We start from the raw sequence: 27,526 nt of genomic DNA, 5'->3' as shown, positions 1-27,526 counted from the left end.
AATTGTAATGATTTTAATGATTGTATGTATTACTTGAATTTTACTTAACAGACTGCGTGGTTTGTCTTGTTTTGCTTTTTGTTTATGTATGTATGTAAGTTGTTTCTATTGTCGGGACCCCCTTGAAAACGAGATGGTCCCAATAAATAAAATGTCTATGTAATCACTGATTAAGACGGTATGTTTGTTTATTTTTGATTTATGCAAGTATGAAAGTTCTTCACATCATAAGGTTACACACTGAAAAAGATGTGCAGCACTTGAAGTGTGATTCTTGACTGGCATCTTTAAAAAAAAAAAGTAGAAATGTACTGCTTGCATTATTTTGAATTTGACATTTTCTGTATTTGTCATCATATTTAAATTGTATTTATGAATTATTAATGCAATGCTATTATGTTTGTGTTCCACCAAAGGATGTTTTTATTTTTGGTTCTAAAAATAAAAACCCACTATTCTACCAACATGCTCCCACTTCATGTTGTTTTCTTGCCTTTCGAGTGTCTTAAAGGTGGGGTAGGTAAGTTTGAGAAACCGGCTCTCAAGATACACTTTTTCTTATATTCCATGGAATGCTCTTAACATCCCGATAGCAATGAATATCTGAAGTGCTTTAACAAAAAATCCATAAAAAAATGTCATCTGTGGAAGCCCGAGCGACCAATCATCTGAGCCGGCCCGGCTAAAATAACTGGATGGCCTACCTGCCTGTCAGCCTTCCATCTGTGCACAAACTTATCTCGTGCCCTCATTGGTCATGTGTGCGTTCGTGTGTTTTAGAGGAGGGGCTCTGTAAGGAAGTGGCAGATTTGTTCCTGCTGTGTATTTTCAAATTCTAGCGCTCGAGCTGGTTTCTCGGTTTTTCCAAAATTACCTACAGTACCCCACCTGTAATTAATCAGCTTGTGTGGAGGTGGTCATACACTTTTACAGTGTTCAAAACTGAAAACAGGATGTGTAATAAAATATCTCTAATTACAATGCTCTAATTTTCTCTTAAACACCCAACAGAAACAGTGAAAATGTGGATGTCAGGTGTGCTGCAGCCCTCGCTGCCTCAGGCCTCTCTCCAGTGAACTCACATCAGCTCCTAGCGGCTGGAGCTGGAACTGCAGGTGGAGGATAATACTGAAGCCACTGTTCAGAGCTAATATGTGAGCTATTTGACAATAAAACAACGATTTTTAAATAAGCTTAAAAAGAGAGAGATTCTGTAGTATATTAAGGAATATATAGGTATTACAAAATTGTAAACGTTGCATCATCATGGGACACAGGCAAACAGTGCATGGGAATAATATAATGATGTTTCTACTATATAATAGTGACATATTGAGACCTTGCAGAATAACCCAGGAGTGATTTTGCATGTCTTTTTGTTATGTTTTTTCACTTCACATAGCATAGAGACATGTGTAGAATATAATAGGACTATAACACTAGTTTGTAGTGTGCTTATCTTATGGGAATGTGTGAGATGGAAATACTTCTGAAGGGTGATGGATGGACGCTGTGAGAGGAAACACTGGTCCATTAAAGTCTGAGTGCAACACACTGAAGTCGGTCCCTCATCCAAAGCGGACTTTCCCCCTCCCTCTCTCTCCCTCTCTCTCTCTCTCTGAGTTAAGAGGTTTAAGCTCGTCCCTTTTTCTCAGCTCACCGTGATTGGACGACGCCACTTCTTAGGAATGGCATCAAAATATTTAAATAGCACTTTGTCCCCCCTCGGCTTAAAAGGGAGATTTTTAGCGGCCGATACCAGAAAGGACAAGTTTTCAATCAAGACACAAGAAGACTTTTTTTCACGGTGGAACTTTTTGATTTGAAATAATTCTCCTTAAATTCACTCTTGAGGATTATTGCTGGATTTCTAAATATTTTTGCGGGATTGTATTACTTTTGCTCTGCTGTTTTCGTTTAGCAGGTGAGTTGGGAATATTCTAAGGAATGCATATTTCTGCAGCTGCAGAACGTTTGATTTGTCACCGACTTTAATAACTTCTTCATGTTTTCAACCTGCACACTGACTTTGTCTGGCATTGGTTTTTATGTAATAAATGGTTAGATGTTGGGATGTTTTGTCGTTGTTTGTCACAGGCAGCAGGTTGGTGCTTCATTCACCATGAAGTTGACAGGGATATTTTTGCTTCTGATGTGTTGGAGCTGCGAGGGCGCGCGAGTTGCAGGTGAGTTTCTCCTCAGAATATTCCTCACAGATTATGATGGGAGTCTGGAGAGTTTTTTAAGCAGTTTGCAGTGGGAAAAAAAAGTGAAAAAAGTGAAAACAACAGGATGTCTGGTGCACTGCGAGACAAAGGCTGAATGCTTCTTATTATTCCCTGCAGAGAGTCGAGACGACAATAGCGTGTATGACTTGTTTGAGCTGGTCAAAGTCCCGAAGAAGAACCACGGGGTGACCCTGGTGAAAGGAGACGACCCGTACAGCCCCGCTTACAAGATCCTCAACCCGGACCTGATCCCCCCGGTCCCCGAGAGCGCCTTTAGGGACCTGATCGACTCCATCCACGCCGAGAGGGGGTTCCTCCTCCTGCTCAACTTCAAGCAGTTCAAGCGGACCAGGGGCTCCCTCCTGACCGTGGAGAAGAAGGACGGATCCGGACCCGTGTTCGAGATCGTCTCCAATGGAAAGGCGAACACCCTCGACATAGTTTTCTCCACCGAGAACAAGCAGCAGGTGGTTTCCATTGAAGATGCGGACCTGGCTACGGGGCAGTGGAAGAATATCACGCTGTTCGTGCAGGAGGACCGCGCGCAGCTGTACGCCGGATGCGAGGAGGTGAACACCGCGGAGCTGGACGCGCCCATCCAGAGCATCCTCACCCTGGAGACCCCGGCCAGCTCCCAGCTCCGGATCGGCAAGGGAGCCGTGAAGGACAGGTTCATGGTGAGAACACCCGTCATTATAAACAGAGGAAATTCAGTCACGTCTTTGTGGAGTGGATAGTGTAATACTCTGTTACAAGTAAAAGTCCTGCATTCAAAATGTTACTCAAGTAAAAGTACAAAAGCATTAGCATCAAACTATACATAAAGTAAAAGTATAGTCATTATGCAGATTGGCACTTTTCAGAATAGTATATGATGGTATTGTAATAATGTATTAATCTAAGTGTTATCAAAGCTGGTAAAGGTGCAGCTAGTTTTTGTGACTTTGTATACTGCAGGGTAGCTTGTGAATTTACTCCAGGTGTAACTAAAGTCTGATTCAAGTGTTTATTATATTTCACATCATTAATCCAAATCTGCAAAGTAACTAAAGGCAGCTAAAGGTAATTAAGTCCTTTTAGCTGCCTTTAATGAGTAAAAGTACACCATTTACCCCTGAATTGAAGTGGTGTATGTGTTTTTACTGTATTTATTCTTAAATGTATTTTATTTTTATTTTGTAAAGCACTTTGAATTGTCGCGTACTGAAAGGTGCTATATAAATAAACGTGCCTTGCCTTGCCTTGTAGAAGAACGAAGCAAAACATTCAAATACTAAAGTAGAAATCCCTCAAAATTGTACTTAAGTAGTACGTAACACTTTAGTTACTTGACACCACCTCTTATGTGCTTTTACATTCAGCAATGAAACATTAGCTGATTTTCAGGATCATAGTTTAAAGTGAACATCCATACTTGCAGGGGGTCCTACAAAACGTCCGGTTTGTGTTTGGAGCGTCACTGGAAGCCATCCTGCGCAACAAAGGATGCCAAAGCTGTAAGTACTCACAAATCTTGTCTGTTTACTCACCACCATGTGCTTCATGTTCTGCCAAGTACTAAGTCCTTATCAAAGAAATGTGTACACTTTAATTGCTTGATGATTTCTACATAAAGCCTCACAGTTTACAACTTGTCACACAGGAATGCCACTATGCACATTTCTCAGGGTGCTGTGGTCGCTGGGCTGCAGCATTAACATATTACTTGTCATAATGAGTAATTGGGGGAGGTGTAACATTTGAGAATAGTAATCCCTCTCATTAATAAGACAAGATGAGTGTGCAAATATGTACTTTGATGTATGGTACTGTTCTTATTTCAGCTATAAGGACCGACTCCCTGGTCCTGGAGAACCTCAATGGATCCTCGGCAATCAGAACAGAGTACACCGGACACAAGACTAAAGGTAAACACCGCTTACATCACCCTCCTTTTCTCATGGCTGTTTTTCTATTTCGACTGATCACACTTTTTCTTATACCTTCACTGCCAAATCATGACTTTCCTCCCTGTATTTTTGATAAGACCTGCAGATGGTCTGTGGCTTCTCCTGTGAGGATCTGATCGGCATGTTTAAGGAGCTGAAGGGCCTCGGTGTGGTGGTGAAGGAGCTGTCCAATGAGCTCCGCCAGCTGGTAAGGAGGAGGAAACCTGCCAGACCGTCTGGTGGCAGAGAGCAGGAGACAGTCTGCCTGCGCGCGTGCGTGCGTGCGTGCGTGCGTGCGTGCGTGCGTGTGTGTGTGTTAGATGTGTCTAGTCTCTATGTTACCGTCACCACCTGTGTGCACCACAGTTGTCAAAATAGCATTAGACATTAGGTATCTCCAAGGTATTGCAGTTTTCAAAGTAAAAGCTTATGTTCTGTTAATCAAATGAAGTTAACAATACTTTGAGTGCTCTGAAAACAATGGAGCCTAGAGGATTTATGCATTTTAGAGTGAATAGTGCTAAACTTAAATACTGAGATCTAAAATATCCACTAGCCAGAACTATCTTATTCACGCAAAACAGAAGTTAAACAGCTTTATGGCATCAGTTCAAAGCTTTCCCAACCCATATAAAGTTCTACAAAAAACAAATGTTCTCTCTCGATAGTATAATGTCAAGCCTGTATGGATTAACAACAAAGTAGTTCTGCATATTCACATCTTTTTTTATAAGCAATCAAAACATACTTTCTTTCATATCTTTAGTACATTTTAATGAGAAAGGTAGAAGCTTATTGGCATCTAACTCAAATCTGTGTTTTGTCTGCTCCCTCCCAGACGGATGAGAACAAGCTGATTAAGAACCGCATTGGCATTCACAGCGGAGTCTGCATCCACAACGGCATCGTGCACAAGAACAGAGACGAGTGGACCGTGGATGACTGCACCGAGTGCACTTGTCAGGTGAGATCTCCAGAGTGTGTATTGTCTCTTCCTAAGTACTTAAATACACGTGTGAGGGGATGCACTCTGTACTCCAACTTGTTTATACACGCACACACACTCAAATGGAAAGACCACTCGCACACACACACCTACACACACACTTGACACCACTCAACTGATCTGGTCAGTAATTAGTGGTGTGAAGGCCTGGCAGAAGCTCAACGCCAGCCTTTACTGCTGTAATAAGAGGTCCGCTGACTGAAGTTCAACTTGAGTGTGGCCTAGACGGACTTGACCAGACTTCAAGTGATGCATTGTAATTAAGAACAAGACCTTGGCACTGACTGAATGAAGTGGAAATAAAGGATGGGTTGAGCGTCCCTGCATTTCACCATTACATTCCTGATTTTCTCTTCTACTGATACACTAGTTGCACTTTTTTCACTTTTTCTTCCCTGATCAGATCCAGGAGGGAGAACATAATCATGCATAGTTAGCCAGTTGAGATCCCTGAGTCATTCACACTGTACTACCCACACAGGTTGTGCTGACAATCTGGCTTCACTTGTTTGCGGCTCAGCGCCCAGTTTCGGCTCTACAGTCAAATCCACTTCCATTATTGGGACTTTTGGACTCATTCCCACCCTCTCCTGACCCAGTTGGCAGGTGGTTGACTGCAGGGGTCTCCGCTCCCAGCCAGAATCCTGCTTTTTTGTTTGTTAGGCATGGTGAATCTGTGCAAACTCAGATGTTGGAGCAGAGTGTTTAATGAGTTGGTTGCACGGACATGGACAAAAACTTGGATTTAAAGAAATTACTCTGTAACACGCACTCCTTTTAAAAAAGGTTCACAGAACATTCAACTCCACAATAGTGACACTGCTCTGGATTGTTTCAACCCATTTAACAATGTGAGATTCAACCCAACATCTGGACTTCATTTAGTAGAAAACTGCAGCAACGCTTGATAGATATTCATATATTTGAGCTTGTGTTTAACACTTCATTTGATCTCTTTGCTCCTGCAGAACTCTGCTACCGTGTGCCGCAAGATCTCTTGCCCCCTGCTCTCCTGTGCTAATGCTACTATTCCTGATGGAGAGTGCTGCCCTCGCTGTGGAACACGTAAGTATTTCTTGTTGTTAGAATCTGCATAGCTAAAGGAAAGCAAACTTTAATTGCATTTACGTAAACGTGCACTGTAAGCTACTGTACTAACGGCCCCTGTTTAAACTAACACACAGGGCATTCGAACACTGCCTCATTCACGGAAAGAGCCATTTCTATGTTATCTGCCATGTACAACAAAAAACCACAAATATTTCCCTGGCAAAGATCTCTATTCAAGAGAAAACATGTTAACTTTAGAGATGATTTAACTGCAATAACATCCGAGTAAATGAAAGGCTGCTTATGTCTTTGGAACATTGGTTCTTTGTGCTCAAAAACGTCTTTGAAACGGCTGTAATTTGCCAAAATTGGTTAAAGCGGTATGGAAAATTGGTCGGCTGTTCAGTGAAGCCATCTTCTACTTAAGAAGAAGTGACATGCTCCTCATACCAATGCAGGGTTGGCTGCAATGCCTCCCTAAAACCTAAATAAACAGGGGAAGCACCATTCATCCAGCCCTCAGCCACTTGTCGAAGTCATTACACACCCAGGGCCGTGTTTGCAAAATCTGTTTCCTCTCTAAGAAAACATAAGCCGATGGGGCATCCCTATGTACCCCGAGGACAGTGGCCCTTTCTGTTTCTCTCAGCGAGTTATTCTCTGCCCTCCCTCTCAACAGACGACCTTCTATCTGTCCAACTCCCAGCTAAATCCACACTATTAGCCCTCCGCTTAAAGAGCTTTCCCTCCTCATTTAGGCTTGGGGGTGTTTGTGAGGGGTGCTGCCTCGCAGGAATAGCCCTTTTATTGTCTGCCTCTTCCCCTCTCTCTCATACTCTCTCCCTCCTTCTCAGCGAGCGACTATGCAGAAGACGGATGGTCGCCGTGGTCTGAATGGACCCATTGTTCCGTGTCATGTGGGCGGGGTATCCAGCAGCGTGGGCGCTCTTGCGACCGTATCAATAGCAACTGCGAGGGCACCTCTGTGCAGACCCGCGACTGCTACCTCCAGGAGTGTGACAAGCGATGTAAGTTAACACAACACACTCTCACCCAGCCAAACAAAACCAAATGAGTAGTAAGCCTAACCCTATCTATCTGAGAGATACTTGGCTCAACATCACTGGGCCATAATATATGATTGAGCCACAAAGGAGCAGCAATTGGCTTCCTGATAACTGACCTTTCTCTGTGTCCTTTAGTCAAGCAGGACGGCAATTGGAGCCATTGGTCACCCTGGTCCTCCTGCTCCGTCACCTGTGGTGCTGGTGTGATCACCCGTATCCGCCTTTGCAACTCCCCCACCCCTCAGCTTGGAGGCAAGAACTGTGAGGGAGAAGGACGGCAAACTGAGAAGTGTCAGAAATCTCCGTGCCCAAGTAAGTCCCTACATCCGATATTCCTGCCTGCATTTATATGTCTTTAAAACACAGCACAAATAGAAATAAATAATAATTTCTTCTCGTCTCCCTTAGTCAATGGTAACTGGGGACCCTGGGCTCCATGGGACACCTGCACTCTCACCTGTGGAGGCGGTGTCCAGAATCGAAAACGCCTGTGCAATAACCCTGAATCCCAATACGGTGGCAAAGAGTGTATCGGTAATCCCAAAGACACCCAGATGTGCAACAAGATAGCCTGTCCAGTTGGTGAGACATTTCAATCACTTACAGAGCTCCTACAATTAAATTCCATGTAGCCCATCTGTATTATTTGAAACAGATTGTCTTACAATGTTTCATTTACTTTATCACTGTTTTTGGCCTTTTGTTATATTGTTTGTTTAAATCAATTAGTTATGTCATATCCTGATCATTTCCTTCACAAATAGCTCATTAGTGAAAAGGGATACCTTTGATGTTGCAGATGATGTTTCGATAATAATCCAACATTGTGGTTTTCAGATGGGTGCCTGTCCAACCCCTGCTTTGCTGGAGCCAAGTGCACCAGTTTACCTGATGGGTCCTGGAAGTGCGGAAAGTGCCCAGCTGGCTACGCTGGCAATGGTATCAAGTGCAAAGATGTTGATGAGGTAAACTATTAGATCATCCATTGTTATTTTGTCAGGTATAAAACATGGTTAATGTATGTTGGAAGTCCCCAGCTTAATGGGCTCAATGTTTTTATCTTAATAACAGTGCAAGGAGGTCCCAGACGCTTGCTTTGAGTTTAATGGCGTGCACCGCTGTGAGAACACTGAGCCTGGCTACAACTGTCTGCCATGTCCTTCTCGCTACTCAGGACCCCAACCGTTTGGCAGAGGTGTGGAACAGGCTGCTGCCAAGAAACAGGTAAGTGCAGATACAAATGAAAGATACTGACAACAGGAATAACTGGTACAGATACAAATGCATCTCCAGGACAGGAATATACTTGAATGTCCAACTTTTCAAGAAACAGAATTTCGACTACGCACAGTGTGTTAATCTATGCATTCCTTATTCACCCTCCAGGTGTGCACAGCCCGTAATCCCTGCCTCGATGGAAGCCATGACTGCAACAAAAACGCCCGTTGTAACTACCTCGGACACTTTGCCGATCCCATGTTCCGCTGTGAGTGCAAGCCCGGCTATGCTGGCAACGGCCATATCTGCGGAGAGGACACGGATCTGGATGGATGGCCCAACTCTGACCTGGTGTGTGTGGAGAACGCCACCTACCACTGCAAGAAGGTACATAATGATGAAGCAGCTAGGCTCGACTATGTCTTGTGAAGCAAAGTTCGTTTTTCTTCGTCTTTCAGAAATTAAGTTCATTTTTTGTTTTCATCTGACTGTCTGATTGTGATGTCTGTTATTCAGGACAACTGTCCTAACCTCCCTAACTCTGGGCAAGAAGATCACGATAAGGATGGCATGGGAGATGCCTGTGACAACGATGATGACAATGATGGCATTCCTGACGATAGGGTAAGTACAATTGTGTGTGTGTGTGTGTGTGTGTGTGTGTGTGTGTGTGTGTGTGTGTGTGTGTGTGTGTGTGTGTGTGTGTGTGTGTGTTTAAATGTTTGCATTCATCATTCATGCCATCTAATAAGAAGGCAGGTGGAGAGGATGAAGGGGGGGGAGGCTCAGCAGGAAAGCAAATGTTTCTCCCCTGCCTGAGCCAGAACCTCAAATTCCAACACTGAGGTACAGCTCTGAAGGGGCTGCACTGTGTGTTTGCTAATCCCAACATTAGAATTGGGACAGGGCATAAAATAAAGTACCTTTTCATCCTGCATTGCTCCCTCCCTGTAAATAGATCCAATCAGCCTCAGATGGATAGGGACAAGCACCTGAAAACTTACACTCTACTCTTCTCTTCCCATTTTGCTGCCTCTTTATCAAACAGGACAACTGCCCATTCGTTTACAACCCCAGGCAGTACGACTATGACCGCGATGATGTTGGTGACCGCTGCGACAACTGCCCTTACAATAGTAACCCAGACCAAACGGACACAGACAACAATGGAGAGGGAGACGCCTGTGCTGTGGACATTGATGGAGATGGTAAGGACTGAAAATGAACCAATCATCTGCAGATAAACAGTGAGATTATGCCTATAGTGTACTTACTTTTGGATGTTCCCATTAATTCCCTAGGCATAATGAATGAGAAAGACAACTGCCCCCATGTGTACAATGTCGACCAGAAGGACACAGATCTGGACGGCGTGGGAGACATGTGTGATAACTGCCCTCTGGAACATAATCCAGATCAGGTGTGTGGACACACCCCCCTTCCCCATTTCTTCCACCTCACCCACCAACAATAATCCACATTCATCTCCCTGCTTTTCTCTATAGCTCAGCATATATCTGTCTTTCAATTGAGACAGAGCGTCAGTGATTAGCCCTGTGTAGCTGTCTCAGCTTAATCACGCCATGTAAAGGTGGAGAAAATCCTGTATGCAGCAGAAGGGCACATCAGTTCAATAAGGCGTGGTGGGGGGCTAGGGGTCTTTTCAATGGCCCATTGACGTTAGCTGGCTAATGTGAGGGAAGAGGCCCTAGGCTGGATATTACTGAGGAATGGGCTGGCCCTGGGCTGTGTTAGTGCCCTGTCTGCACACCACGGGCCTGCTCAGTCCACCTGTGCTATGCTACACTGAGAAATAGGAATGTGTTGAACAACGGGACTCAGGAAAATGACGGGGGAAGGAGGGGTGAGCCTAAATCTACACGAATGTGGTCTTTAAAGAGTGAATTGACAGAGAAAGTGAATGAGGACTGAATTGCACAGTGCAATTAAAAGGCCAAAAAGGACAAGTCTAGACATGAACACAGCAATGTCTTTCAAAAGATAACAAAAATACCTCTTCCCACCCTTCAACTTCTTTCATTCATCCCCTTATTATTTCCTACTGCTAAAGGGTACGTCTAGTTCTGCCAGATAGGGATAAAGTGACTTCGCCCTTTACTACAGATGCCGGAGGTGCTCAACAAGCAAATTGGAGTAGGTGGAGCAACAGAGTCTTGTGAAGTGAGGTTAGATTTTCACTCGCTAAAACCTGCTGACAGATCTAGGACAAATTGAGCTTGGCAGCTTTACAGAGGCAACATTAGACTGGAAAGTCTGTAATGAAAGCATGAGAGGACAGACGACTAAACAATGGTAGCAGGAAACACTGCAGGGAAAACCAAAAAAAAAGATAGGATGAAATGTAATCACCTGCCTATGTCAAAGAGATACATCATTGTCCCCTGAAGCCATTTATTAATAAGTCAGAACACTGAAATCAAATCATTTTACCATTTCAGGTGGATTCAGATGATGACCGAGTGGGAGACAAGTGTGACAGCAACCAGGACATCGATGAGGACGGACACCAGAACAACCTGGACAACTGCCCGTATATCCCCAACGCCAACCAGGCTGACCATGACAAAGATGGCAAGGGAGACGCCTGTGATCATGATGACGATAACGATGGTGTCCCTGATGACAAGGACAACTGCAGACTTGTCTTCAACACTGACCAACTGGACTCTGACGGTGAGTTAATAGGCCATTTTTAAAACGTGAAGGACACAGTCGCTATAAGTTGAAACAAAGCATTTGGATAGAACTTCGAAACACCTTAGGAACTATTATTAATGAGGATGTGATGTATGCTTTTCAGGTAATGGTCGTGGAGATGCTTGCAAAGACGACTTTGACCAAGACAACGTGCCTGACATCTACGACGTGTGCCCAGAAAACTTTGACATTAGTGAGACAGACTTCCGCAAGTTCCAGATGGTTCCTCTCGACCCCAAAGGCACTTCCCAGATTGATCCCAACTGGGTCGTCCGCCATCAAGGCAAAGAGCTGGTTCAGACTGTCAACTGCGACCCTGGACTCGCTGTCGGTAAGTAAAAAGAATAGGTTGCAAATGTCTAAAACAAATATTTGACCACATCGAGTCATTATTAAATTGAAATTCTGGTCATAAACTTGAATTTGTCCTTCAGGTTATCACGAGTTCAATTCAGTGGACTTCAGCGGGACTTTCTTCATCAACACTGAGAGGGATGATGATTACGCCGGCTTTGTGTTTGGATACCAGTCCAGTTCCAGGTTCTACGTGGTGATGTGGAAGCAGATTACACAGACATACTGGTCGAATAAACCCACCAAGGCCCAGGGCTACTCTGGCTTGTCCATTAAAATGGTTAACTCCACCACTGGTCCAGGAGAGCACCTCAGGAACGCCCTCTGGCACACAGGAAATACACCAGGACAGGTAAGATATTTGGTAGGCTTGTGGGGGTTATACTCCCCAAATGCTGTTTTAAATATAGGGAAGTGTACAAATATAAACCAATGGCTGTTTACTTTCCCTTGCCTTAGGTCCGCACTCTCTGGCATGACCCCAAGAGCGTTGGATGGAAAGACTTCACCGCCTACAGATGGCATCTGATCCACAGACCGAGAACAGGACTTATAAGGTGGGTAGAGGATAGCAATGTACTCTCCACATGGGTGTGACGTTTGAATCCCAAGTTTTACTCCTCATTTGATTAACTTTTTCTTGTATTCAAACAGAGTTGTGATGTACGAGGGCAAGAAGATCATGGCAGATTCTGGTAACATCTATGACAAGACATATGCTGGCGGCAGGCTAGGTCTTTTTGTCTTCTCACAAGAGATGGTATACTTCTCAGACCTCAAGTATGAATGCAGAGGTAAGAACTTACGTCTCATCAACTTCCCATAAAGCATTTGATGTTCTGCTTTTAAAATCAAGACCATATCCAACTCTCTTGTCTTCTTCTTTCAACAGATACCTAAATGCACTGCCCAGAAAGCTCTGAGGAATGCACCTTTTTTGTATAAAGTATGAACTTATGTATTCTGATGCAAAGTCCAGGGACCGATTTATCCCCGCAACTCTTTCTTCTGCGGCACGCACACTCTGACGACGCGAAGGGCATGTGGTCAGCCTCAGGGTAACTTGAAGCTGGTTTTGAGCGAAGCACCGACCGGTTGACTGCCAGTTGAGGATCAGAGAGCTCCGTCTCCTCCACCCTTAGCATCCATGAGGGCAGGGAGAGCTGGGGGGGGGGGGAAAGCAAGCCCTCGACGAGCTTTGCCAGTAGGACACAAACACCTTTCTATCCCAGCCCTGCCTGCTTCTTGCTCTCTGAAAGACCTCATTCATCTCTGTGCGGGAGCGGCTCCACATAGACAACTATGCACTTCCAAACCTTTAAGTCTCCCTCTCTCTCTCTCTCTCTCTCTTTCTTTCTGTCTCACCACTTCAGCCTGTGTGCCTTTCTACCTTCTGGATGGACATCCCAAAGAAAAAAAAAAACTGATGAAATATTTCTTTACCAGATCTGCCAGGATGTAGATACTGAATGATATAACATTTGAGGACTCAGAGGATGAAGACAGCAATGCAATTTGTTTAGGGTCATGATTGTTAAGGACTTAAGAACTGTTGGGAGTTGAGCGAGTTCGAAATAAGGGGAACATGATGATTGTGGTTATGCATGTACTGTAAGTGGAAGACTGGAAAAAGAAAGTGCGTTTACCCATCTACTAATATCTGTAGAGAAGAGAATTACAAAGTTACATTTAGGATAGCTATCTTTGAACTCACAAGTATCATGGGCTTTGTTGATGCTGTCTGGTTGACTAAACAAATCTCAGGGTGGGATGGAAGTAAGATCTTCCTATATCAAACCAGCAAGAACAAATATGAGGATTATTTTACAGCCAGTGCTCCCTCCAAAATACTCCCCTTCTGACATCAAAACCTTGGTCATTAAGATTTATCTCCTTCAGCCTCTGAGGATTTCAATTTTATAAGTATGTAAATACATGTAATTTATTGACGTTTGCCTACAATGTAGGCAGCAAAGGAAATTTGAATGCTTTGAAAAAGTAAAAGAAGTCCATCCAATATTACAGTGAAAACTGATCCAAAATTGGGTACGGCCAGGTATCGGTGTCTCTCATCTCCCGCTGTACAAAGCCAACTAGATATGCTTCAGATAGGGCTATCTAGCATGAAGTGTATGTGACTCGTGTGCCTTTTCTTAAGAGAGAGATGAAAAACAAAGGAAATCTTTGTTGTACAAATATTACCTCATTGCTGTTGTATAATTTGATTAAACAAAACCTATAGAAACTTTTTTTTATATTCCTTTGAAATGATGGACATCTTGGTGCCACTGTAGCATGAGCTGTAAATAGTATGTCATTTCATATCTAAAACAAATACAAGCTCCCAATCCCGTGATCTACAACATAGAAAATAACAGTACAATGGGAGATTTCCTTTTATAAATAATTTTGCTCCATCGTGTTGTCCAATGCTGTTTTTAGCAGATAAATTATTGTTTTGTCTTAGCTGTTTGCAAGAGGTTGATTTGTATGTGCGTGTGTGTAGATAAATGCTATTTAAATAATTTATCAGGATTTGTCGCCTTACCAAAAGGCCACACGTCCATCTGTATAAACGGTTTGCACACTGACGTGAGGATGTTCTGTTCTTTATCGTTTTTACCTTTCTTTGTTATTGTGTATCAATGTTACCATTATTTTTGTACAATTAGTTTGGCTTGTCTGTAAACATTTTCTTAGTTGTACAAAGCGAAAATGCTGTCTTTATTCATAGCCATTATTTTGTTACATACTTCAAGACAATAAATAGTTGTTAAAATTCTCAAGCATGTCTGTACTTCTGTGTTTCACATTGGACCAACTTGGCGATGAAGTCTACCTTAAGCAAAAACACTTTCACGTACTCAAAGCCAAGAATGAATCTCAGTCCCCCCAAACAGAGTTGTACTTTCAGACCTTCCTCCTGCAGTCATACACATGGTCTCTTTGTGAGGAATGTGACACAGACGTCTGCTCCTCAGCTTGATCTCCCTGACCTCTGTAGAAGCTCAAACAACACAGAGAGCAAATATTAGGCCAACACAAACCTTGACATTGGGAGAGTGGCTTTGGGACTGTGGTACTGACCGTTGAGCGGCCTGACCAAGCAAGGAGGCAGAGGCAGAAGATCCAAAAATGTAACCCGACGGGGCATTTATTAAATGATCACACATAATGACACAGCCTCAATAAGTGGTTCCCTTGCCCAGCCTGCAGCCACCAGCAGCTCACGCAGACTGACCCTCAGCACAACAAGAAACAGCACTTAAATATACAGACTAATTAGACACAGGTGAGGGGGAGCAATTAAACACAGGTGAGGGGGGAGGCACACAACACCCAGGTGCACACAATCATCAGCCCCAGACATTCAACATATTATTTGCACCCTGATTACCCTCACCGCTGTCACCCTTATACCAGCATCCAGACGACATTTCAATAAATACGGTTTATGTAATACATTATGTGCAAATACCAATCCAATGTTAACTGTCCTTTGCAATCCCGCTAATAAAGTGCAATATTACCTGGCCCGAAGCCGTCAGTCCATAGTGGCGAAGTGACCTTCGTCACAGGGACACAAGCTAAAAAATATCCACTGGGGGACAAAAAAGCAGGAACACAACACAGCAAGTGCACAAACTGTGACCTCATAAATCACTTGATGGTATTAACAGCAATACCGTTTGGGTGTTTCTGATTTTTGTATTTCCTTTTTGCCTATAACTATCTTCTTATCAAGACTCTTTGAAGTTTTTATAGTGGTCACTGTTGTGATGATTCGGCACCAGATGTGCACTGGTAGTACATGTGCCCAAAAATTATCCGAAACAGACCTCGGGAAAACCTACCAACAAATGTACTAAAAAAACAAAGAGGCGTGGCCTCAAAAGGGACAAATGTCCATAAGACGACTTGATCCAAACATACTGAAGGACCGGATCGAAAACAAATACAGAGAAAAACAAATCTTATCAGTTTTCACTTCATAGTTCACCTTTTCTGTTTCACATGCATCCTGCAATGATCTTAATAGAGGTTATTAGTCATACAAAATTGCATTGATACACAGAACTATATCTAACCCAAAGTTAAAGGTGGGGTAGGTAAGTTTGAGAAACCGGCTTGAGATACACTTTTTGTTATATTCCATTAAAAGAATGTCATCTGTGGAAGCCGTAGCGCTGTAAAAAGTTCGACCAATCATCTGAGCCGGCCCGGCTAAAATAACTGGATGGCCTACCTGCCTGTCAGCCTTCCATCTGTGCACAAACTTATCTCGTGCCCTCATTGGTCATGTGCGCGTTCGTGTGTGTTGGAGGAGGGGCTCTGTAAGGAAGTGGCAGATTTTCTCCGGTTGTTTATTTTCTAATTCTAGCGCACTCGAGATGGTTTCTCCAAAATTACCTACCCCAACTTTAAGTTAATGCAGGTTGCGGTTGGACCATGCATGTTTCGCCATCCAGGGCTGGGTCTTGGCTACTACTTGTAGGAAATGAATGAAAATGAAACGGCTCAATAGTGTGTCCTTCCGACGGTTGCCTCTTGACTTCCTGTTGATGTTTGAGTTTCTGTGATATTCATTATTTGCTTAGCATCTCTGCTCCTGACAAAAAAAGAAACAAAGAAGAGAAACAAGACAGGGTTTTTAGAAATAAAAGTGAACTAATAATGACTCAGTGTTATTATGTAGCAATCGAGTGGAGTGAAGCAAATAGAGATTTACCGCCTATATTATTGGCCTTCTTTATTCCAGGAAGTCAGTAATAAACTTGCTCTTATTAATCATGTCAGCCCAGCTTGAGATATTATGGATTATTATAAAGTGGCCAAGCTGAAGGCAAGACATCGTAACACCAGCTGCAGTTCTCACACGTCTCTGCCAGCTGTCTACAAACACACACATGTTTACTCTCAGACCCTCTTTAGGCTGCATGTCAGGATGTGAGTGCTGCAACATAGTGTAGTGCACCACTTAAAGAAAACTTTGTTAAAGAACACACATTACATCACATGTCACTTGTTAGACGCTTTTATCCAAAGCAACTTACATACTCAATACTGTGGACAATCCCCACAGGAGCAATTTGGGGTGAAGTGTCTCAGGGACACAACGACATGCTGACTGTAGTGGGGTTTGAACATGTGACCCCCTGATCCCAACACCAAGGCACAACCCACTGCACCACACGCCTCTTAATCATCTCTTTTTAAATTGAGGATGCTATTTCAAGGAGATAAGATATTTTGTACACACTGATGTATTCTGTTATGCCTAACTTTATCCTGTTCAGCATTGCTGGGAGACACCTTGATAATGAACATGGGAACCACAGTGCATATTGTTGCCCACTCTTTTCCCAGCAACACCTTCAAACTGGCAGCCATCCAGTAGCAAGTCACGACCATGATTACTCGCCACACGCACATACACTCCTCGAATAATGACAGACCAAAGCTAAAAAAGACCCACTCAATTACCTCAGGCACCTTTAATGTGTCTGCAAAAAGCACCTTTTGCAGTAAAAGCATATATACATTAGCCTTGAAGTGAAGTGACTAATGCAGCGTGCTGTTGAATGGAACAAAGGCCGTCCACCCTGGAGTTACGGCGGCTTTATTTAGCTCCTGTAATCCACCCGGGGAAGTGGAGAGACTGCGCTCCGTTAGCAGAACCCACCGCCACAATTGGCCTCAAACGCTACATTTAATCCGGCCCCCCCTCCTCTTCTGGTCTGTCATTCAAGACCTTTGTGCTTCATGCTGCTGGGTATTGAGGTGTTGAAGTGTTATGTTGAGCTGGAGGACCCCCCACTGAATGTAGCCACAATGTACGTATGTAAGTACAGGAGCTAAAAGGACCCCACCTGTACATACATTAGTGAGTCTCAAATAAGAATAGAATACAATTTTCTTGAACAATAAAGACTTGGTGAAAATAAGTCTGGCCTGTGGTTTAGTCAGTGCATTTTCTTTCTATTATATTGGTTGGGTGTGTAGAGTGGGATCGGAACGAAACCTCAACGACACCTGCATTTTACCATTTCTAAAAAAAGAAAAGAAAACGCACACAGCTGCAGGCATCAGACTTGTTAAAGCCATCACTTTAATCACGAGAGCTGTTATGCAACATCTTGAGTCATCTGTGTTTTCTGGTTCTACACACGCTTGGCTTTGACTTTGACTCTTTAGATCTCTGCAAATTGTAGGCTGTAAAAGGCTGGAGCATTCAAATACAGTACAGTGGGAGAGATGGTTTCTCCATTAAGTACAACATGTCACTGCAGGCGAGAAGTCCTAAAACTGCACTGTAACTTTTATCCATGTGTTTTTTCTTTTAATATTTCTTTTCTTTTCTTTTTAATGACTGATTTTAAATGCCATTTTCTTAATGTCTTTCATTTTTTGTAAAGCACTTTGAATTGCCTTCTGTTGAAAGGTGCTATATAAATAAACTTGCCTTGCATTGTGATTTGTGCAGCTACCTAGGTACCTCCTGGATCTGTAACAACTATGTATTGACAATGTTATTAATTCATGATTCATTCATTCACGTTAAGTGTCTAACAGATGGGTGTTGTTGTTATTCAGGGTTTGGTATAATGGCACATAATGGGACCATTGGTTCAACAAATAAGACTTTCTGAACGGCTTCGAACAAAAACTGCGGGCCGGTTTAATGAGTTTTATAAGAATCATGGCATCAGAGGAACAAAGATCTTTTGACGATGTCAGACTTAGTGACATAACTGTGATATAATCACATAAAGACTTTGGCTGCTTTTCTATTATTCCCTTCTGTAAGCCCTCATGAAATAATTCCCCAGAGAGAACAATACGGTTCCTGTGATTGTTGGCAGTCGCCCTGGGATTCCTGACTGGGATGTGCTGCGACCTCTGAGCCGGCTGCACCTGGCCAACTCAAACAGGCCCAGAATATTTTTGATGGAAAAAGGGTGAGCGTAGGTACAAAATAAACATATTTAGAATGCCATAAATCTTTCTTGTCATGAGAACAATAAAATGACATGTTTTGAAAAGAATGTTCCCAATTTCAAAACAATGAGGGGATAATTTGTTGACCATTTTCAAGTGTGTGGAATGAGAAGCATGCATTGAGATGAGGAGGTGTTATACATGTTGCCTGTCCCATCTGCTCGGTGTGATCTTTGTCCATTGCCGTGTGTTTTTCCAACGTCTTCTACTGGACACAAGTGAGGAAAGTGTTTGAACAGAGAACAGATCAAAATAAAACATCCCACAGACCACCACTTAGCCAACGCTGGTTGTGTGACCAGATTTCCATTAAGGATGAAATTTGTTCTTGTTCCTATTTTATAGCTTCGAAACAAACGCCAAATGCCTGCTTTTACTCTGCAGTGTGGAACTACCAAGCATATGCTCTGCTTTACTTTAATTCACAAGCGCTCCACTATCCAGGTTAACCACAATGAGATGGAATCACTTTTTCATGTGTGGCTCGTTATTAAAAATGTTGAAAATTAATAGAGCAGTCATGCAGGTTTCCATGGAGAACGCCCTGCATCCAATGAATGCTCAGATCTTAGCCAAACTTTCCTTCTCTATGCTCAGTCTTTTTCTTTCCCTGAAGTCATTACCTGAAATTAGTGACGTAAATCAATCTGCTTTCATTTCGTTGTTTTTTCTCAAAAGTTTCCAAAATTATCTTTTGACCTTATTTAGACATGTTTTAGCATACAGTTAAATAAAACTAAAAATGATTTATAATCTTGTACATTGCTAAATACGTCATTAAATATTTTTTAGTAACTTGGTATAATGTCCCTCTATATTTACTTCACGTCTTAAGTTATGATTCAACTCTATAATTACGTTATTAGGTAACTTCATGCTGCTTTTCGTCACATACGTTTGTCACTATGATCTTTTCCCAGAACTCACCATGTAGTTTAGTTTCATACATTTAAATAAAACATTGGCGTGATTAATGGTCATGTTTTTAAAGCGCTTTCAGTTTGTGTGTACAGACAGAGAGATCGAAAAACCGTTTCCCACAATCCCGAATAAAAATATATATTAAAAATACACACACACACACACACACACACACACACACACACACACACACACACACACACACACACACACACACACACACACACACACACACACACACACACACACACACACACACACACACACACACACACACACACACACACACACACACACACACACACACACACACACACACACACACACACACACACACACACACACACACACACACACACACACACACACACACACACAAAATAACAGTGACTTCAATATCTTTGGGAATGTACATTAGTGCAAGACTGTCCATAGCAGCGTTCAAAAGTGTCTGGTGCTGGATTTGAGTGCCTGACGTGTTAAAGAAAATGAACTCCAAATACAGTTCTACGATATAATATATATCTGTGTTCCCAATTTGTTGCTGCAATAACCAAGTTTTGACCTTTCCTTCGTGTGCCGATATAACTCACATATGAAGGTGGATGCTTTATAAAAGACAACAGCAGAGAAGAGAGACCCCAGACACGGTAAGTGTGCTATTCATTAACCAGGCTGGCAGCAGATGAGAGAGGATGAAGAGACTGAAGGAAGAAGCGATGGCTTTTAATTTCCTGCAGGGAGCACGCCCTGCTGCCGCTCTACAGCTTCTGTTTATCCGAGGGCCTGTAATTCCTTCTGGCCTCTGCCTTGTGTCAAGTTACAGACTCTGCTTCAAAAACACACAGCATCCCTGCCACAGCAAAGACAGAGTGAGCCCGTACAGTGGACCTCCGCTATCTGCACCAGCGTGACTCAGCTGCAGATTAACGTCACTGCACAACCACCGGCTCTAATGACCGTAATATCCAGCAGACCAGCTGTGGAGGGTAAACAGCACCTCAGAAGTCAGCATCACACAGTACAAAGCATGCAGTTCAAATAATTATACAGTACCCCCTTGGGCATGGCCACCACCAAATATGTAAAGATAACAGAAATAAAAGGGCAACATTATTCCTTAGCCATATTTAAAGTATTCCAAGTCAGATGTTATAAACCGGTTGTTGCTTTTCAGAAAATCACAACAAAGAGTTTATTGTATAGCCATACGGTCAGTTGGTTAGTGCAGGGGTTCCCAAACTTTTCAGCCCGCGACCCCCAAAGTAGCAGTGCCAGATACTGGCAACCCCCTGTCGACGACGGGGGGTTGTTGGGGGTGCTAGTGAATTAATTTCAGAAAAAGAAAAAAAAAAGTTGGAGAAACACTGCGCTAGTGGATTGTCAAAGAAAAAAATGTCTATGCAAACGTTATTATGAATAATAATTAAAAAAAATTATTTAAAAAATGTATTAATTTTTTTTTATAATTTTTTTTTTTTTAATTTTAATTTTGTAATCATCTCACTCGAGATCTCGCGACCCCCACTTTGGGAACCCCTGGGTTAGTGCACCACTTGGTATACAATATCTCAACAATTATTGGAATTTAGTACAGATATTCGTGGTGTTCAGAGGATAAGGCCTTCTGACTATGATGATGCCCTGACTTTTCCTCTAAGATAGTCAAAACATTGACATTAAGGTTTTTGGATGAAAGGCCTCTGACATGGCCTCTGAAGTTGTCTTTCACACATAGACTGTGGGCTGAAAATGGACATGATGTCTTCCGTTTAGAGACTCAACGCTGACCTAGAGGAAGTCAAGCATTCTCTGTGTTGTTGACCACTAACCACCCCCACTCACCACACAGAGGCGTGAAATATTAGAGATAGTTGTGGCAGACAGATTTCCACACGGACACTGAGCTCCTCTGCAGCCGGCATTGCGTGAGAGACCGAGATGTAAACAGGGGAGATAGAGACACCTGTGTTTCGTTTATTCGTCGCTGTGAGGTTGAAGTCTGATGAAGTTGAAACTTATTTGAATTGACGTGTGTTATGGTGTAATTTGGCTAAAGCTCAGTGGCTTATATACGGGGATAATGAAAGTCAGGAATAACTCAGTAACCCACTTTGGTTGCAGCTTTTATCTCCTCTGTCGGGAGAAAAAAAACGACAGGCTTGATTTTCATGAAACTTGGTGAAAGGGTAAAGCATGTGCCAAGGAAGAATCCATTAAATCTTAGAGTGGATCAAAATCACAGGGAGACTACAGACAACATTGAAAGAAAGGGAATTTGGCTTTGCTTTGCCAGACGTCTGCAGAAAAGAGTTCCCCTTTTAGTTCGTGCTATATTTCAACGCTTTATGTCCTTTTATCCGCCTCCAGCTTCATGTACAAAATTATTATTATACTTTTATTTAGTTTCAATACGTGATGCTGTTCGATAGCTTTCTTTTCACAGAGAATAAAACTTCTTTCCAAGTAGATTTATATCACTTTTTGATGTGCATAAAGTATAAATCTTTACCCATGCCTGAAAAGCTGTGTTTTCAACAGTTTCGGCTCAAGTTTTTTTCTCTCTGCTGCTTTGGAAGCTGAGCCAGAGACACCTCCAGTCTCGAGTTACTGTCGATCTTACGACAGATTTTGCACAAGTGACTAATGTTGGTTACAGTGCCACGCTAGACCCCAAGTTTACACTCAGATTGAAAATGTGTCTCCTGTTACCCTGTGCCAGACTGTGTGACAGTTGGAAGTTGGAAAAGTGTTTGAGGAAAGACTCCCACCAAATGAGGCCAAGTGACAAGTGGGTGCCAATCTGTCAGTGGGCATCACAGAGGAAGAAACCCAGACCTGAGACATGCTTTCCTGGAGCCATCAAGCCATGGACTATCTAGGCAATTCAGAGAAAGAACCATGTTGGAAATGTAAGAATTTATTCTCAACATGAGTTTATTTGACCGGGTTTACATTAACACAGGACATAATACAGTATTTACTTGTTCACTAGAAGTTAACTGCCTTGCTCAAGGGATATTTTTGGGAGGTTACTCTAAGAGAAGATGGCACACAGATAAAAAAAGGTTTAGGTGGAAATGTTATCCTATCTTTTAAAGAGACTTTCATTACTAATGAATGGCAGTAATGCGAGGTTGAATGTGTTTGAAGCAACGTGGCATATTGACTGTGTATGAAGTAGAAAAGAAAGTATAATCCTTTGAGGTACCTTTTGGTACATAAAAAGTGATATGAATCTGCATTTTAAACCAGAGAATATAATAATCCTGATTAACAAGGATATATTCTGCCACATTTTACGATGGAACTTCAATAACAAAACACTTTGAGTCATGCTCACACACAAACATGAATCCTTTTAGCTTCCGGCATGTGATCTTGGACAGGTACTGTATCCCTTTGATGGTGAAGGTCACATTTGGTACCACACATATCTAATGGCAAATCTGTGTTTACCGGCAACATTCCTTCACCAAAAAGCTCCACTTACGAGCCTCCTTAGCGATTGGCCTGTGTAGTATTCAGAGGAAGGCATTCTGCTCACATTACTGGGTCAGTGGCATTGCTTTACTGGGCAGACCACCTGGGACAGATTCCAGTCTAAGCGGGAAATTCCTATTTAAAGGTTACGGGAAAATGGTAGCTCTAATATCAGGTGGTTGATGGATATTAAAGTTGCAAAAAGGTATGAAAATCAAGATTTGTAATACGCATAATGATTTTGTTTTTTTGAAAATTGCACATGTTTTAGTGTTGATGAATATACAGTAGCTCCCCGTTTTCTTCATTCCTGTGACTGTATCTGCCACAGTGGATGATGAGAAACGTGAGGGCGCAGTGTTGGGTTCCATCTAGACCCATTTTGTGTCCTCGATCGGTGGCGCGAGACAAAAGCACCACGGAAACCAGAGCTGGAGGTAGTGCTGCACTTTTTGCCGTGAGTCAGGAGGGGCAGAAGAATGGAGGCCATTCTCTGTCCGGCCTGCCTGGCAGTACTGTACACCTCGGAGAAGCACTCAGCGATGAGGGGAGATGGGCCGCCTGATATCTCTCTCTCTCACACACACACACACACACACACACACACACACACACACACACACACACACACACACACACACACACACACACACACACACACACACACACACACACACACACACACACACACACACACACACACACACACACACACACACACACACACACACACACACACACACACACACACACACACACACACACACACACACACACACACACACACACACACACACACACACACACACACACACACACACACACACTTCAGGATCCCCTTAGCTTGCCAGAGCCCCACAGAGAGAGGAGAGGGAGGGTTTGAGGCATTTTGTGTTGGTGTGAATTCACCCGCTTGCTGAGTCAGTCACATTTGTTTAATGGCAGCACTGATTGTGAGAGTGAGAAAAAGCACAGTCCTTGTCTTTTCTGACACAAACGTCTTTTGTGGAAAAAATCTGTTCATCACTATTTTTTTAGTGAGTGTCTTGACACGAACACAGCGCTCCAAGAGTCTCCTTTCTGTCCTGCCTTGTCAAACACACTTTCAATGAGAGCGCTGAAATGCTTTGACAGAGAAACTGGCACATGTATTGTGTTCAAAATCCAAGAAGATAGTTCTCCAAAACATCGTGGTGATCCCATGGGGGCTACGCACACTAAACAATGGCTACTGCATCAAAGAAGCTTGTAGTACAAATCAGTCAAAACAAAGATGAGATATTGCATTGCAAGTCCTCAGCCAGGTGGGCAAAAGCCAAGTGTTCAGGCATAAAGAAAAGCTGAGAATCCCCTTGAGGAGTCGCCTGAGAGAAGTGACTGCTAGACAGTGACTCAGGTCCTCAGGAGACACCAGAAGGCGGTTGATGGACATATCTCACTGCTTTTTCATAGCAAGGCTGTTGTAAAACTTTACATTTCAATCAAAACCACCTGCCCACATTCCTGTTTCGTCTGATGGACGTTAAAGGATCGCCTGGATGAGGAGATCCATATGTGAAGGGAACTGCTTACATAATTGGGAATGTGAGGAATGCTCAAACATCAGGCTAGATTTACGTCTACCTGTTGAAAGACAACACAAGTAAAGAACAGTGGAGTTCTTATCTAAACATCCTATACTTCTTTTACTACACCTGAGGGCTGTCCCAATATTAAGCAGTTGATCAAAATACCAGTGAAACTTGCTGATTCTTGATAACCAGTTGGATAACAAAGTAAAATCAAATCACTGATAGCTTATGTAGTAAGTTTAAAAGGTTCCCCAAAATCTAATCTAGTTATATTCCCGTGTTATATTTCTGTTCAAAGAAAAGTTGGCAAGAATTTGAACCTTTGGCTATTTCTCCGTTTTTAGAAAAGCGAGAATGACGATGCAACTCTATAAAAAGTCTGTAACGTGAGATGTTTACTTCATTATTTTATACATTTCAGAAACAAATTATCAAAATCTGCTATTTCCGAAGCTGAGATATAGCTTTCTCTTTGGTGACCATGAGGGCATCATCAAAAGATATTAACTCGACATAATTTAAGATCAATACAATCAGCTATTTGGTAAACGAGGTGTATTTTCAGGATGCTAATCTAAATGCACACAGGAGGTGATAACTCTTGTTCTGTACATGAACAGCTACAGTTTTTTTAATGGGTCTTTGGTTTCTGTGTGTGTTACTGAATCCAGTATAACAGTATTATGGTGTTAGAAGAGTTGTGTTTTATTGAAATTCCATTCAGTCATCTTGAAGACAGTTTATTTTTCATCTCAATAACACTTTAAATGAAATTAGAGACACAATTATGTTTGGAATGCTTTAAATTCTAACAGTTCCAGGCTTAGTATAATACACATAACATTTTAAGCATTTGGTTTCAACTTTAAATTACAGGAAACCCACATTTTATTGAAGAACTCAAATCCATTTTCTGCAGGACTTAAGTTAATAAAATAGGATATTTAAAAAGGGTGTGCAACCAGACTTTTTGTAGCAAGTTTATGTTGAAACTAAATGCTTAACCTTTGATTCAGCTTTTCTAATAAAACAACTCTCAAGAGCGTACAATGCTGTTCCTGCTCTGTAACCTTTTGATATGTCCTGATATGGTGTAACGTCACACTCAAATCGGCCTATTAGAAATCCTGCAGACAGAAGACTTTCACACAGCGATGAAGTCGGTTTTCCTGCAGATTTCCTAAAGCTTGTGATTACTGAGCTAATTACTAACATTCCTCGGAGAACTTACAGGCTACTGGTCCGAACGTGGCAGCTTACGAGAACAGTGGGCTCCTTATACAGTACTGAAGCCAGACATATGCACACAGACAATATGCTGGTCTGTCATATAAGACCTCCCTTAATGAACCATGTATGGTTTATAAAAGAAAGAATGTAGCAGGCAGAAACTAACTTCAGGGGTATCGAAAGCACTATAAAGCTGCATAATGCAAGATCTTTTTACGGTAAAATACGCCCGTCTACTGTAGTCCTGTGGGTGGGTGCGTGTGTGTGTGTGGGTTATGGGGGTGGGGAAAAGGAGGAAGGGGCGGGCTGATATATCTTGTGTGATTACATTCTGTTATATTATTAAGCCCTACGGCTGTTATGTTATAAAACCAATAAAAATAAGGCGGAAAATGCACCTGTTGTCACCAAAATCATAGCGTTCGGTTTTGTGGGCTTTCTGTCCTTACGTTGACTTCCAGTGTTGTGGATTAAGGCACAATATTGATGGCTAAAAATAAATGACTGTCAGAAAAATAAGACCACTGTCAATAACTTCCCAATTCTCTACATTTAATATGAATATATGGGGACCATTAGATTTTCCCAATTGATGCTTCCCCATCCAGATCACTGGCTTCTTTCCATTCACAGTGACAGACATTGTGACCTCATTCACTAGAGTCGGGCTGGCAGACTCTGCAAATGACAGGGAGACATCAGTCCAGACTTAATGGTACAATCCTGACCAGCCTCTTTCATCTACTGCACACTTTGGTGTTTGTGTCCTCCAGCAGGTTAGTCGCAGAGAAAAACAAATCCAACCCTCAAACTGCAGTGATAATCTGCTTGAGTTGGATTCTTCCTGATCAGATGGACACTTTGAGAGTTTCTCATAAAAGGATGGAGACCAGTTGGTGAGTTGAGTGTAAAGAGTTTAGTCTGAAGGCTAGGCGAAGAAGTGATACACATAAAGTTTAATTTAACACAGACTTTGGATCAAATGTGCAAACATTGACCACCTGTGCTTAAATTATCAAAGATGTACATTAAGGACATAAAACATCAACCTTCAAACAAAAACACAGGGGAGCGGTTTAACAAAGTAAAGTGTCATAAAAGTTCCAAGTGTGGCTATTGTTTAAAGCAGGGGTGTCAAACTCGAGGCCCGGGGGCCAAATCCGGCCCGCGACTTCATTTTATGTGGCCCCACAAGCGCTCGCAAAGAATATAATATGTTTATTATATGGTTACATGCTACTTTACAGAAGCACGTTGTCAATGTCCCACAATGCATCTCAAATTTGACTTTTTCTCAGAATGACTTTTTTTTGTCAAAATATACATTTGTTTCTTAAAATTCTCCTTTTTCTCAAAAATAACTTTTTTTTCAAAATGTCACTTCTTTTTTTTAGTTTTTCCAGAATTTGGCTTTTCTTTTTAAATCATTTTGTGACATTCTCACTCAAGAGACTTGCAATTATTTGACCTAGACTTGTTACGGTAGAGTGAAGCAAGCAGGACCCAAATGCAGATTAAACTGAAAATACCTTTATTTCAAGGAAAACTCGGATAAACAGAGCACTCCCCTGTGAACACAGTCAGACAAACGAGGAACCAAAAAAAACAGACAGCAAAAACAGAACTTAAATACACACAAGACTAATAAACTAAACAAGAGACAGGTGAGGAGGGAGGAGAAAACACAGGGGCACCAGGTGAACACAATCAAGTAAACAGGTAGGAGGGAACACACACAGACAGGAAACCAAGG

General features: G+C 42.3%; 1 protein-coding gene across 1 annotated transcript; it reads left to right on the top strand.

The window, feature by feature from the left end:
• The first annotated feature begins 1,746 nt into the window (after positions 1-1,746).
• thbs1b (thrombospondin 1b) lies at positions 1,747-14,355 on the top strand. Its single transcript, XM_079643764.1, has 23 exons — positions 1,747-1,924; positions 2,098-2,186; positions 2,346-2,905; positions 3,649-3,724; positions 4,052-4,135; positions 4,255-4,364; positions 4,995-5,120; positions 6,131-6,227; positions 7,067-7,240; positions 7,415-7,591; positions 7,688-7,861; positions 8,117-8,244; positions 8,351-8,503; positions 8,666-8,884; positions 9,014-9,121; positions 9,546-9,705; positions 9,799-9,917; positions 10,957-11,191; positions 11,319-11,546; positions 11,650-11,921; positions 12,029-12,126; positions 12,224-12,363; positions 12,462-14,355. Exons 2-23 carry the CDS (start codon positions 2,123-2,125, stop codon positions 12,467-12,469), a joined length of 3,510 nt encoding a protein of 1,169 aa, XP_079499890.1. The 5' UTR covers positions 1,747-1,924; positions 2,098-2,122; the 3' UTR covers positions 12,470-14,355.
• Positions 14,356-27,526: the final 13,171 nt, after the last annotated feature.

This window comes from Notothenia rossii (assembly GCF_949606895.1).
Source record: "Notothenia rossii genome assembly, chromosome: 8".
NCBI classification, from domain to species: domain Eukaryota; kingdom Metazoa; phylum Chordata; class Actinopteri; order Perciformes; family Nototheniidae; genus Notothenia; species Notothenia rossii.
This window is presented reverse-complemented; position numbering and strand designations above follow the sequence as displayed.